General features: G+C 51.9%; 1 protein-coding gene across 2 annotated transcripts in view; it reads right to left on the bottom strand.

The window, feature by feature from the left end:
• Positions 1–8,786: 8,786 nt before the first annotated feature.
• FAM168A (family with sequence similarity 168 member A) overlaps positions 8,787–14,172 on the bottom strand; it is a 203,567-nt gene continuing 198,181 nt past the window's right edge. For both annotated transcript variants that reach the window (XM_059930844.1, XM_059930845.1), the window contains 4 exons: positions 12,640–12,782; positions 11,605–11,779; positions 10,158–10,288; positions 8,787–9,422 (listed from right to left, as the gene is read on the bottom strand). In XM_059930844.1, the coding sequence (XP_059786827.1) occupies positions 10,176–10,288; positions 11,605–11,779; positions 12,640–12,782 (431 nt within the window). In that variant the 3' untranslated portion in view covers positions 8,787–9,422; positions 10,158–10,175. The remainder of the gene's footprint in view (positions 9,423–10,157; positions 10,289–11,604; positions 11,780–12,639; positions 12,783–14,172) is intronic.

The following is a 14,172-nucleotide window of genomic DNA, read 5'->3' as shown; positions in this document are numbered from 1 at the left end:
TAGTGGCTCCTGTATTGGACAGCACACCTCTAGAGGAAGTGGAACCAGGCACATGGATGGGGTAAGTAAGGCATATTGAGGGCTGGAGAATGTGGGAAGGGGAGCTGTGTTCCACAGAGAGGGAACAGCATGTACAAAGGCCGGACGGCAATGAAAATATGAGGAGCTGGAGAAGCTGCAAGTACAGAGTGACTAAGGTGTGAAGGCTGGGCTGTGGGTGGCAGCAGAAGGCAGCCACATGGGCTCTTGGAAGCCACTGGCCCTATGCCAGGGATGCCCAAGAGCCTCTAGAGCATTCAGGAAGGGGAAAAAGTATGACTGGCCAGCTCATTCCTGACCACTGTGGAGGGTGGAGGAGCTGTGGGAGCAGGGATCCACAGGAGGCTGTTGCAGCCATCCAGACGAGACGGAGGAGCAGGGGTTTACGGGGGCGATGGAAAGACTCCTGGGACAGAGGACAGAACTGCTAGGGCTTGGTGCCGGGATGTGGCTCACGGGATTAGGGCCAGCTGGGTGGGGAGCAGTGATGCAGACCCACGGGATGTCCTGAGGCACCTGCATGTGAAGGCCCGCGGCGCTCGAGAGACAGACCTGGGCTACGAGGATACCTGGAAGCACTCAGATGGGCATTTGCACCAGGACTGGACTGGGAGGGAGCACGTTCCAGGGAGAGAGCTCAGGGAAGGCCCAAAAAGGTGGGAAGGAAAGCAAGCAGGAGTGTGCAGCATCCTGGAAGCCAGGGAAGGACGAGAGTGTGGGGAGCAGGGTGGGTCACAAGGCCAGGCGCTGCTGCAGGGTCAGGACTAGCGTCCCCTGGCTAGCCGACACAGGGATGTGGCGAGAGCAGAGCTGAGTCCCAGTGGGCTGAGCTTCCTGCAGAAGCCTGACTGTGCCAGGTACTAGCTGGTGGGCCCTCAGGCTCCAGGGAGAGAGGGATTTTAGTTAATTCCAGGTTCTTTTGGTGTTTTTGGTATGGTTTTAAAAGACAGAGGGTCTTCTCTGGTGGTCCAGTGGTTAAGACTCCACGCATCCACTGCAGGGGGAGCGGGTTCACTCCCTGGTCGAGGAACTAAGATCCCCGCGTGCTGCGTGGTGTGGCCAAAAAAGAAAAAAAAAAAAAAAAAAAAGATGGAAGGAAAGGACATATTTCAACACTAATGGGAAAGAGGCCCAAAGAGAGGCTGAAGAACCAAAAAGTGACGGTTCATGGAACTTGGGGAGGTGTGGAAAGGGACACCCTGCGGGAGGCCCAGGCTTCACACAGGGCAGAAGCCATGGCAAGGGGCCGGCCTAGCAGCTTCAGAGAAAAATCCCCGCCTGAGGGGAGGCTGAGCTTTGAGATTCGACCTCTCCCTTCCTCTCACCTCTCTTAGGGCACAGGCTTCTCTCTGGGGCTTCTCAGGTGGGCAGGAAAGGGAGGGCACCTCTGAGGACCCAGGAGGCAAAGCATCACCTGCTCTAGGAGAGGGGAGGGAAGGAGACAGGCTGGACATCAGGAGGAATTTTCCGGAGCACCAAAGGTTGTCAAAGTCTAGAATAGGGTGTCTGTTGTAGGGGACCAGTGGGCATCACCAGTGCACCCCGGGGAATGTTCCCTGGGGCCGCCGTGGTGCGACTGGTGTCCCTACTTGCCAGCTGTTCAGCTGCACCTCAGGGTGTGGCCTCTCAAATTTGGCTGTCCCCTCAGCCAACCCCACTTCACCGAGGACTTGTGTGACACACTGAGATGATGAGGACGAGACAGTGCCCTGGGGGAAAGGGGTGGGAGGCTGAGCCCTCCCACTCTCTGGCCTCCTTTCCCAGGGGGAAGTTGGACTCTGGTCTCTGGATGTCCTCTTGCCTGGGTGAGGCACATACAGATGCCAGCGATGGTGGAGGCTGAGGCTGGGTCTGGGCTTCCCAGGTTAGGTAACGCACACCCCATCTCAGTGCTGGGCCCTGGGGTAATAAGCACTGCTCCCCTCCAGACCACTCCCACCACCCCAATTTCCTGCTTGCTGGAAGGTAAGAGAAGGGATAGTCTCTTGTCCCTGGAGGATACTGAGGTGAGCTCCCAAAAGAGTGGGATGTGGAGCTGAGGGATCAGGTAGGGGTGTGTCTGATACTCTTGGCTTTTAGGGCCCCTACCCTCACGTGGAAGCTTTCTTGGCTCTAAATCCTGCTCTTGAGCTCAAGGTAGGCCCAGGCTGTTGGCAGGGCTGGGAGCTGGAGGACACGGTGGGGCCCTGGGCCAACCACTGAGGACAGTTCTCAGAGTGCCCTCTCTCACTCCATAACCCCTCCTCCATGGGCCAGAATGGTGGGTGCTGGGGCCCTGGTCTCTGCCTTCCACCTGCTCCTGGCCCCCAGCCCTGCCACTGACCTGGAGCTGAGTCCCTGGGAAAAATCCCCTTCCTGTGCAGGGGAAGAGAGCCCAGCAATGCCCTCCCCTACCACACCCGACAGAGCTTTGTGCCATCACAAGGGAGGGAGAATGAGTTTCATGTCAGGTGAGGACAGGAGAGCAAACTGGGGAAGGCGCTATGGAGGCCCTGGGTACCGTTTGGTAGAAAGGGCTCGAGAGTCAGGAGTCCTGAGTGTTAGCTACAGCCAGGTCACTTAGCCTCTTTGGGCCTCAAGTATTCTCTCCATTTGAGGAAGCTGAATACTTGGAGGCTGGGAGAGCGTGGACTGCAGGGGCCAGGCCCTAGGATGGGATGGTGGCTGTGATAACCAGGGAGAGAAGCCCAGGCCTGGACTAGGGCAGTGGCTTTGCCCAGCAGGGCGACAAGAGAGAGATGTTTAGGATGTAAATAAAACTGACAGCACTTGATGACCATTTGGATGGAGACCATATGACTGCCTTCAACTGTCCTTCTGGGACTACAAACCACACTAAGCCCTTCCCTTGGTTTCCCACCTGACCAATTTACCCTTGAAGTGAGTACAGGCATTGCCTCCTCCAGGGTGGGCAGGAGAACATGGGGCGTGGGGCTTGGGGCTTGGTGCCTGGGCTTTGGAGCCAGACCAAGTGTAAGTTCCAACTCCGCCCCTCACTAGCTCTGTAACCTTGGCCGAGGTACTTACTTAACCCTCCTTAGCTGCCCCCTACCAAGGACAGGGCTAACAACAGGGCTCACCTCCCATCCTGCTGTGAGGATTATGAGTTACGAAGCGTAAAGCACAGTGCCGGCCACATGGTGGGTACTCGGTATCACACACCTTAGTCCAGGTGCCGACGGCCACTTGCCAGGCCCCTCAACTGTGAGTCCCAGGGCCGCCCCGGAGATGCAGCGTAGGTGTTACCTGACTGGTGAAAACAAGTTTAGGATCAACTGGGGAGAAGCCCAGGGGACTCTCACTGGCCCAGGAGGTGTCTGTGTCCCCCTCCCCCAAGAACCACCAGTCTGGTCATCCCAGACTTTTTTTGGAAATTTTTTTAATAGTTATTGAATGTTCTACAGCTTACAGTAAATATCATAGTTACAAATTCTTGGCTTCAATCTTTCAGAGTGATCACTATCTGATCTTCAAAACAAAACGAAACAAAAACCCAAAAGAATCCAAAACAATAAAACAAAACCAGATTTACACTTCATACACACAAGCGAGGCCGTGGGGCTTTCCAATCTTTACACTCCAGGCTGTGTTTTGAAAACACCTATAAGTTCTTTGATCAAACTACTTGGAAGACACTGGTCAAAGGCTTATTATTATTATTTTAAATGTTTTTCTTTTTAAAATGTGAGTTCCAATAAAATTTAAAAATTAGATTCCAACCTGTAGCTTAAAATGAATTAAAAAATACAAAATCATATACAACGCTCTCTCACAGGGATGGTACATGTCACGAGAACAAGTTTTCTCTGTCGTGTGACATGAACAGGGATGCAGATACCTTTTAGTCAGGAGATGGGAACAGGCCCTTGGGCCTTTAAAGGTCACTACAGACAACTCCACATTGCTAGAGGCCTGGCCTTACATCCCCTTGGGTAAGGAAGAGCTGGAGTCCCACCACAGATCCAGATAATCTGGCTGACCCAAGAAGGTGGTCTTTGGGCAGTCCCACTCTTTCCCTGACTCTCAGGCATGAGGAGGAAGGCTGGAGCCTGGAGATGCTGGTCTTGCTGGGGTCAGGCCCAAAGATGACTTCACCCATTTGAGTCCTATGGGCTGGTACTTATCAGCAAAGCTGTTATATCTGTTCTCCTCAGAAAGGAAAATACCCCCTCTACCAGGAGCTGGACTGGGTACAGGGCCTCACTGCCACAGCAAGAATACCCAGGGACTACGCATGCAGCCACAGGGAAGCAAGAGTTCTAGTTTCCCTTTCTGGCTCTGTGACAACCAACCCCAATCACCTGGCCACTGGGCTGGACTCAACAGCACGCAAGATAGAAAATACCCATTGGAGAAAGTGAGGGAGTGAGACCCAAGTCTGGCTCAGGCAAGGTTGGTTATGGAATGTTGAAACTGGCCTGTCAGGAATTTTAAAGGCTGGGCCCTAGAACCATGTAATGCCTAATTTCAGAAACAAGCTGTCTAGGAGACGGGAACATGGACAGGTAAAGGACAAATCCTGCCACCAGCCTGGCACACCCATAGTAGGCTGAGCTCTCAGAGGCTCAGGTGTGGAATTAGATGTTAGCCTGGCTGGGTCTCCTCTGCTGTGATCCTGCTTTTGGAGGTAGGTCTGGCCTGGATTCCCCTGGGGCTGGACACCAGTATGGAGCCGCCTCCTCACCTGCCCCCTCCACTGCCCAACCTGCCCCTTCCGGATTCCCAAGCTTGGCAAGCAGCGGGGGACCACATATCCTATAGTGATGTGGAATACAGGAAAAGCAGAGCTTCCACATACTTTCACTCAACAGCAATTGAGGAGAAAATGCCATGGTGACATCTAAATGACTGCTCCAACCACAGTGCTGGGACCAAGAGCACTCCAAGACCCATGCCCTCTAGGCCCTCCCTCTCTGGCCACAGGGCAGAGCTGAGGATCTGATATGCAGGGCTCCAGGCCTGACTCAGCCAGAGTCCTGTCTGTACAATGAGGACACCAGAACTTGGTGACCAGAGGATCTGCACTACTTTTATGCTCCATGTGATTCATTTCTGAAGCCTACTCAGAACAAAGCCAGCCTCTCCAAAGAAGCACTCCCAGATCTCTGGGAGTGGGATACCTCAAAGTTGGAACACTTTGGGTGCGCAAGGGTAAGAGCTGGGATAAGGAGAAAGGACTGCACAGTGTCTCTCTAGATCCTGGTCCTCACCCATGGGAAAAACAAGCCCAGAAACTTGAGTCAGATGTGCTTTTGGCCATTCAGGGCTACACCAGGTCCCCTGGAAGTGCCACCTCGCCAGGTCTGGACAGTGGGCAGGCTCTCCAGGGTCAGAAAGTAAGGGTACGCAGGCTTCCCAGGGACATGGGTCTTTCAACAGACAGGTGCCTGGGGCTGCCCTTGAACATGTCTTCAGTCCTGGGCCTCATGACCCCAAAATGTTTTGCGCAAGTTAGGCCTTTTCTTGCAAATTCTCATCCTCTGGGTGCTGCCATCTGGATATGCCTCTGGGTTCCCAGGGCTCCTCATAAAAATCTGCTCAGCTGGGAGGACTGAGCTCCCTAGGTTTCCGTGGGGTCTTCCTCTGTTTGGGAGCAGACAGGTAGCCCATCACTTCTGCATGCCTGCCACCCAGACCCAGCAGGTGCCAGCAGAAAGAGCAGAGGATTTGAAGAGTTCAAATCTTGGCTCTTTCTCTTATGAGCTGTGTGACCTTTGGCAAGTCTCTTAAGCCTTCTGAGACTTAGTTTTTCCATCTACAAAATGGGGATTTTTGGCAATCAATGTTGAAGTACTTTGTACACAGACAAAAAACTCTGGACAGGTGCGAGTGTCCTTTTTCAAGATATAGGGATGGGATATGTACTTTTGGGTCACTGCCAGGAGAGAAAGAGGAACAGCAGCAACTGTCCTGTCTCATGGGGAAGAAATTAAATACATTTTTCCAAAACATGGCAGAAAGATAAATTCCAGGCTCTTAACCACTTGGGGGCACTCCAGCTTCCAGACTCCAGCTTCCTAGGCCCCAGGCTAATGAGAAGGAGCCAGGTAGAAGTGGTGGAAGCCAAGAGGGTTGGCTGGTGACTGGAACCACCTGTACCCCTGACCCTGGCCACCAAGCTTGTGGTACTGGGGAGAGGCAGTGGAGTGGGGTGGAGAGAGGGCTTTGCTGGTGCCACGCTGTAGCTTGCTATGTATGTGGGCACACCCCTTGTCCTTTCTGGCTTGCTGGTCTTCCTACAATGGCAGGGCCCTTCCAGCTCTGACCTCTGTCCAACTTGACCATTGGGCCATCCAGTATCTATGGATAACACCCATGGTACCTCCCAACAGACGCCTGTGATCCTACCAGGTGTACTCTCATCCTACCACAGGCACACTACTGCCCCTGTTCTCCTGGGCTCAGTCCCTCTGCAATGACTCCCCAAGCTTGGCCAGGCTTGTGGATCTCTGTCAAAGCAAAAGGGTGAGGCCAGCTGAACTGGGACTCCAGTGCTCAGGCTGAAAAAGGGGCGCTGGGCCTGGGCCCTTCCAGACCACAGCCTTTTCACACCTTGTTTTTGCCTTGGGGTCTGTCTTTGATCTTGAATTACATACTAGGGCTAAGAGAGGGTACTGAGCATCGATGTTTCAGTCCATGAGCCTGTGTGTGGATTCAGACTGGAGGGACAGAGGCCGCAGGCTGGGATTCAAATGGCTCTGCCACTTATGAGCAAGTCACTTTGCTTTTCCAAGTCTCAGTTTCCTCATGGATCAAATGAGAGAATAATCTATTTCACAGGGTTAAACCAGATGATGGATATGAAACTGCTTTGTGAACTGTGAGGTACTAGATGTTAGTTTTTACTTACTGATATAGAATGAACAAAGGTAAAAAGGTCATTCCTAGATCTCCTCCCTTTTTCCTCCTCTCTGTGGTCCTACCCTAGCCCATCTGGAGGCAGCAGGGTTCAGGGAAGCTTGTCAGGATACCAGCATTCTGCTCACTTTGGGCAAGTTCCCTTTCCTTCTAGAACCAGTTTCCTCATTTGTCAAATGGGTGTAATAACTCTGACCCTTTCTCTCAGGGTCAGTAAATTAAAGGCTGGGAAGTGCTCTGAAGTCTATGAGGCACCTGACAAATGCAAAGGTTTCCTATTATTATTATAATCATTATTATTATTTTGGCATTTTCTAAACATGTATGACATAATCTAAAACAACCTTCACCCACCCTTAGAAAACCAGAGAGTAGGAGGAGGTATTTGCAAAAAATGGATTAACACTGGAAAACTTTCTATTGTTTTAAGATGAAACCTCTTCAGCACCCCAGAACAGACCATTTAGGACAGCTGGGCTTCTCCTTACTGGTGCTGCATTTCCCAGGAAAGCCAAGAAGGTGGGCCCCTAACTCCTGGCTCTGGGTTGAGGATGCTGCTGGGCTTTGCCCTCCTGGGAACAGCCAGATAGCCTCTGAGGTCCTTCTGGCCCAAGGGCTTCCTGATTTTCTCCTCCTTTAGGGAGACATGGGAGGTAGGGGTAGGGATTACGTCCAAGTATGCATGAATTTAAAATGAAGAGAGTTATTTAAAAGTTATAAATGTTATCAATGATCCCATTCTGTACAGTAAAATGTTCCTCTCCCCGCATCCCCAAAGGGGCTGCTGGCCCAGCCAAGTGCTGGGTGCAGGGGGACAGTGCTAGACAACCGGGCTCCTGGCTGAGACCAGTGCGTCCCTCTTCTCCCAGGAGAGCCCATGTCTCCTTCTCCTCTCCTCTCAGGATGAGGGGCTACTGTCTTAAAAGCATGGACTCCTTTTCAGCCATCCCTAGGGCTGGAGTCAGGTATAGGATGAGAGTTCCACATGTCTTCACAGAATTTCCAAATGCTATTTCTTCATTTGCAATTTCTGTTCCTGCCATCTGCCCCCATGTGACCTCTGCCCAGTCTTCAATCCCCGCCTTTGGAATCCATGGAGGGAAAGAGCAGAAACAAAAGCCCAGAGACTGTTCCCGAGCTCACCAGGTGCGGGCACTGCTGACTTCATTTTTACAAAACCAAGCCAATCCATCCCTAGGTAAATTTTCATGGGCAACATGCCCCAGGCAGGAAAGCTGCATTTAATGCTAATTTACGGCAAGGTCTAGGGAAGTCCTTTCCGCTTCACTGGGCCTCAGCTTCCTCATCTGTCAAACAGGGGAATGGATGAGATGGTTGCTAAGGTCCCTTCAGTTCCATGAGTCTTATGAAATGTTTATTGCTATTGCTTTTCCTTCACTATCCTGACCTTCAGAGCCGCCAGCACCCGCCTGGAATGTGGTTCCTTCACTGTGGCCGTGAATGGCACAAGGTAACCAAGAACTTGGCCTGTCTGCCAGCGCCATGGACAGACAGGTGAGCCCTGGCAGTGGGAAGGGCAAAGGGAAGGGAGAGAAATGCCATAGGTTTCCACTCTAATCAGGAGCAAGCTCCTCATCAGAGTGGATCCATGAGGGCCCAGGGGCCAAGGTCTGGATTACACAGGGCACCTGGCCTTCCAAGGCTTTGGGAGGCTGGGATCCCACCACCCTGCAGCTGCTTGGTAGGTCTGAGGTCAAAATCACCTTCTGAGGAAGTGCCAGGTCAGTTAACATCACTGTGCAAGTTAGAGGGTCCAGGCCCAGACAATTTGGCCAGAGACCTTACCAACCAAAGCCAGCAGGCAAGTGCCTCTCGACCCTCTTCCCTCTTCCTTTCCATAGTGCCCTCCCTCCCCCCACCCTCCCCCAAGTTCTCCCAAAGAAAGAATCTGGTTTTCCCAGGTTCTGATCTGGGGTATTATTAAGCTGCTATGAACACTCCTACCTAATCAGGTGGTTTTGTTCTTGGTCTGTTGCGATGGTTCTCAGAAGAGATTTCATTTGTGTCAGGACATGGTAATGTCTTAAACTAATCCTGCTTGAGGAAAATCAAAAAAGAAACAATCCCCCAGAGATGTGGCCTGCTCAACAGCTCTGAGTTCCTACCCTGGACCTGAGGATCACATCTCTCATGCTCTTCAAAGGAAATTGCGCCTTCAGCTGAACCACTGCAACAGACCCCACTCTCTGCCTGCTGCTAGACTAGGCTCCCGGGACTGGATTCTTGGGGAAGAAAAGAAGAGCAGAGAGGATGTGCCTGGTCAGGTAGGAGGAGGGCTAGAGCTGGAAGGGCAGTGGCTAAAAGGGGGACAGTGGGGAGAGGCAGGAGATTAGAAAAAGCAGCTTTTACAAAAACCGAAAATAAAAACCAAAACCGTTAAAGATGCATAAAGTGACCCTTGCACTTCCGTTGTCTCTTCTTGCAAATAGAGGTGGTGCTGCTAGGGAGCTGCTCCAGCACCTGTGTAAGACTTGAGTAGTTGCATACAATGTGTGACTCCAGATCTGCGGGAGGAAGGGGAAGGCCGTTAGTGACAGTGATATCCCTGAGGCCACTTCAGGAAGCTCCTGGACCCCCTCCCCTCACGCTGGGAGCCCTAAATGGAGCCCTCTGTGCCTTCCCAGTGGAGCTGCCTGTTTCCCGTCCAGTGCCAAGAGCTCCTGGAGGAGGAGGGCGGGGGAGATGAGGAAGTAGGGCAGAGGATTTTCAAAGTGACATCCCTGGAGCCCTGCAGTTCACTGGCACTGCCTCAGCAGCTGCGGAGGGCAGCAAGGAATCTGGTGGTGGGGATGGCCCAGGGTTTCTGCCTGGCCCCAGTCAGAGCCAACGTCTGACTGAGGTAAAAGTTCATTGGAAGAATGGGGCCCACAGGTAGAAGACGTCTGAAGACTGTATGGTAAAGAGCACAGAATTTACTACTAGAGGATTGGAGTTCAAGTCCCAGCTTAGTTTTTACTGGTTAAGTGATGTTGGACTATGTATTTACCTGTAAAATAGAGCTAATGATCCTTATTTCACAGAGCTACTGTGAGGATCATGAGAGAGCATACGTTCAGTATCTAGAATATATATAAAGTGACAGCTATTATTAAGAGTGATATTACTGAACCTGGAGCAGGAAAGTAACTGGTAACTGTCACCTGCCCCTTGCTGACACCTGTGCTTCAGACCAAGACAGGGGCTTTGAAACAATTCTGCTTTGTGACCCTCCTACCTCTCCCACCCTGGGCCCCACTCACTTGGATGGGCTGCAGGCTTTACCAGTGCGGGGGCACATAGCTGTACGTAGGGGTCCCTTGGGCCCTGTATGCTGGCATGGAGACAGGGTGTGCCCCGATCGCGGTGTGCTGGGGTGCAGTCAGCAGGGTACCTGAGCATCCAGAGAGAGAAGAGTAAACTTGATGAGGCCGTCCCAGAGCGCTGGGATGAAGAGGATGAAGCCACAGTCTTTCACACAGCTGCTGCCCACCCTTCCGCATCTTGCCAGGGGAAGCTTTCCTCATGCTCCGGGACAGTCACTCACTCATCTTCAGTGGCCTCCTTTCACCCTTCTTTGTATGCTCCTCTCATTGCACTAACATCACACTGAGTGGTGATCGCTGGTTCACGTCGTTGTGTTCCCACTAACCTAGCTGTTCCTACGGGTAGGGTTCTGGTCTGATGTATCAGTATTTGGTCCCCAGGACCCAACCAGCAAGGCTGGCACCCAGCAGACATTCAATAGCTTGCTGACCTGATCTGGGGAGTGAGAGGCCTCAACAACGCCTACATTAGGGGGCAGAATAAAATCCCAACTCCCACCTCCTGCCCACTCAACCCCTCGTACTCTCTTCCCCCAGAAGGTGACCTAGCTGATTCTTTGAAAGTTGGATCTCTAAAGGTTATTCAGAGCCCTCTTTTCTTCTCATGCCTTTCTTTATAATGCCAGTTCATCCAAAGACTTCCCTAAACCTGCTCTTCCTCTGGCATCTCTCCCTGCCCCCATTCTCAAGGTTCCTGAAGGGCAGGGTTTCTGGAGTAAGCCAGAAATGAAGAAGGGGTCCTCTTGGACTCCTGCTTCTCCTAAGCCTCACAATTAATTATTGGACAGGTCCTTAAGCTCCTGCCTGCTAAATAACATTGCCCTATGCCCTCCTTTCTGGAACCCTGCTGCTACCAGAGTCCTAGCATCATCATGTCTCCTCTAAACCAGAGCTTCCCCCTGGCTAAGCCTGCCTCCACCTTGCAGCCAGAGAGAATGATTAAACCAAATTCCATCTCTCCTCTGCTTAAACCCCTTTTCTATCTCCCCATTACCTAAAGGTATTCAAGACATTCCACCACTTTATCTCTGACAACTATTCCAGCCACCCTTCCAACTCCATGCCCCTATTTTCTAAGTGATTTAGACCATTTCCATTCTGTGAATGTGCTTTACCCATGTTTTTTACCCCTGGACTGCCCTTCCCTTTTTTGTCTCTCTGGTTAGCCTCTGTTCACCCTTTAAGGCCTAGCTCAATATGTCCTCCTTGGTGAAATCTTCCCCATCCCTGTGGACAGAGTTAGAGGGTCCTCTTCTGTGTTCCTAGAACCCGCAGGCACAGAATTTTTCATGCTATGCTACAATCGATTCCATGACTGTGTTCTCCACTCTGTCGTGAGTTCCTGGAGGAAGGGAATGGACACCGACACAGATGCTGCCCTTACCTGCTGACATCGCCATGGTGGTGCCGGCCACCATGCCCATGGCCACGCCATTGGTCCTGGGAGCAGCGACAGGCGCCGGGTAGATGGCAGAGGGAATGCTGTTGGGCTGGACGACCGTGGTGTGGTGGATGACATGGGGCTGGGCAGCATACACCGGCTGTGTGTAGTAGGCTCCCTGGGGGAAAAGAGGCTGAGGTCACACAGGCTTCTGGAGAGGAGGGGAGAGGGGAGGGGAGCCTGTCCCAAACCCTAAGGGATGGGGTCAGAGAAGCTCTGGCCCAGGGACACAAGGTCTGGGGCTCTGCTTCTGTCTTCTACATGGCTGTGGACAGTTCAGTGCTGGGCTCAGCTTCTGGTCTGAAAAATAAGGCTTGAACCCTGTCCTACCTCGCTCCTAGAGCTGCTATGATGATCTACTATGTTTATCTTATTGCAATGTGCTTCTTCTTAGACTGCTTAAAATATAAAGGTAGGGACCATGATCAATGAGTGAAGAGGGCTGTGGACGAGGCTGGTGAACTTCGGAGCACTGTGCATGTGTACACATGAGGGATTACTGGTGGGAGTATCATACTGGTGTGAATGCTGCCATTTTACATACTGGAAAAATGTCATAAATGCAGAGCACTTCCCCAAATGTCTCTTACTATCTATTTCCCTCTAGGCAAAAAGGCTGAGGATGGAGACAATGGTCTGAGGTGACATCCCACTGCCTGGATCACATGACTGCTTTGTGCTGTCACAGCCCACAGGTCTGCTGACCTTTGGGCAGAGTAGACAGGGCGTCCTGGATCATCTTAATCCAGAGCTTCTCAAATGTTTTTGCTAAATAATAACAAGAGCCTCAGCCTGTGGATTGAGGTAGACTGGGGGAGTGTGTAGTCTGCAAGGTTATTGTTTGAATGACACAACAGTGACAGCTGATCAGAGCCACAAACTCTCTTTTCCTCTCTTCTTCACCTGCCTCCACCCCACCCAGGTTGGTGGCTCCTTTACCTGCAGAAGAAGTGGGCCCGGGCTTCTACATGTACCTACCTGGGCATACAGATTCTGCTGGGGGTAGGCACTTCTGATGGGATACATGGCCGTCTGATAGGGGTTGGGTGATGGGGAGTAGGGGGGCGGAGCAGTATTACTCTGGGTCGGTGGGACCTTGTATGGTGTCCCCGCAGTATATCCTGTACCAAGGCAATAAGAGAGACTTTCAATTAGTTGGCAGAACAGCATTGCTGGAAGGCAGCAGGTCCCAGTCACGACTCCCCAGACAAACATGGGCTGAATCCAGGCTGGAAACACAGATGAGGACAGACAGAGAACAGGGCTCCACCCAGAGAGCCCTGGCCCCAGAGGCAGCTCCCTCAGTGGCTGCATGTGTGGCATCTTTTATTTCTCTGTCTCAGGGCTCTGATCTATAAAATAAGAGGCTGGGACCAGATGATCTCTTAAGGGACCCTTGCAGCTCAGACAGTCTGGGACTCTGAGCCATGTGCCATGAGACAGGCAGGTGTGCACGGACGGGAGACCCTCAACCTGCTCGCTCTATACTGCACTCTCTTCTCGCTTTTCTGTCTCCGTACTCAGCACCTCAGGGCATCCTCTGCTGCTGCTTCTGTCTTGCTTTCTCCTGTACTCTCTCTTTTTCTCCTTGTATCTCTCTCCCTTTTTGGACTGCCCTCCACCATGTTCCCCTTCTTCCCTGCCAAGTTTTAAGGTGGAAACCCCACTGAAAACCCCATTCAGAGACCCTCATCTTCTGGGATGCTGAAAAACTTTGCTCTACACAGCTGGCCTTGCCTCCCCTCCTGGGGTTTGGGGGAGGGCCACCGCTGTCTGAAAGACTGAAGTCAGGGATCAAAAAGGTTCACATCGACCTGGAACCCAGGCCATGTGGGGTCAGCAGGGTGGACTGAAGCTGGGGTAGGGGCTGAGAAGTCAGGCCCCAGGAAGCTCACAATCAGCCATTCAAACATATTGTGCTGCCTTTGAATTTTCTGGAAAAGAGAGTCAGATCCTAAGTTCGCAGGAAAAACCTGAAACATGAATCACTCAGGAACAAGACTGTGTTCTTAGAGAATCACAAAATGGAATGATTCTTTGGAACCCAAGTGATCATCAAGTAGCCCCCACTCTCTTACTCTGTACTAGGGGATCCTGGGGTTCAGAAAGAGCAAGTCTTTTTAGGAACATCACCTTCTTTCTGAGTTGAAGGGACAATGCCAAGGGACCCTGGCTTTGGATCTCCAATGGGGTGCCGCTGGGGCTTCTTCCCTGTCCCCATCCTGGCTTGGTCTGGCTGACACATCATTGAACCTCTCTTGGCCTCAGGTCTTTCGCCTACAAGATGCTCACCGAGGACCCTTTCAGTAACATGGAGCTGTTTTTACAAGAAGGGACTGGGGCCAGAGTGAAAAGCGTGCTTTACTGGAAGAGAAGAGGTCCAGGCTTCAGGCCAGGATTTCCTCCAATTTGCTGTGACCACTGGCAAGTCTCTAGGCCTTAGTTTCCTATTTTGTAAAATTAGAAGGCTAAAAATGAAGATCTCTTCCTGAACTAAAATCCCATTTTTCT

This window comes from Balaenoptera ricei, chromosome 8 (genome assembly GCF_028023285.1).
Source record: "Balaenoptera ricei isolate mBalRic1 chromosome 8, mBalRic1.hap2, whole genome shotgun sequence".
NCBI lineage: Eukaryota > Metazoa > Chordata > Mammalia > Artiodactyla > Balaenopteridae > Balaenoptera > Balaenoptera ricei.
Note: the sequence above shows the minus strand (reverse complement) of the source record. Positions and strands in the feature narration are given on the sequence as shown.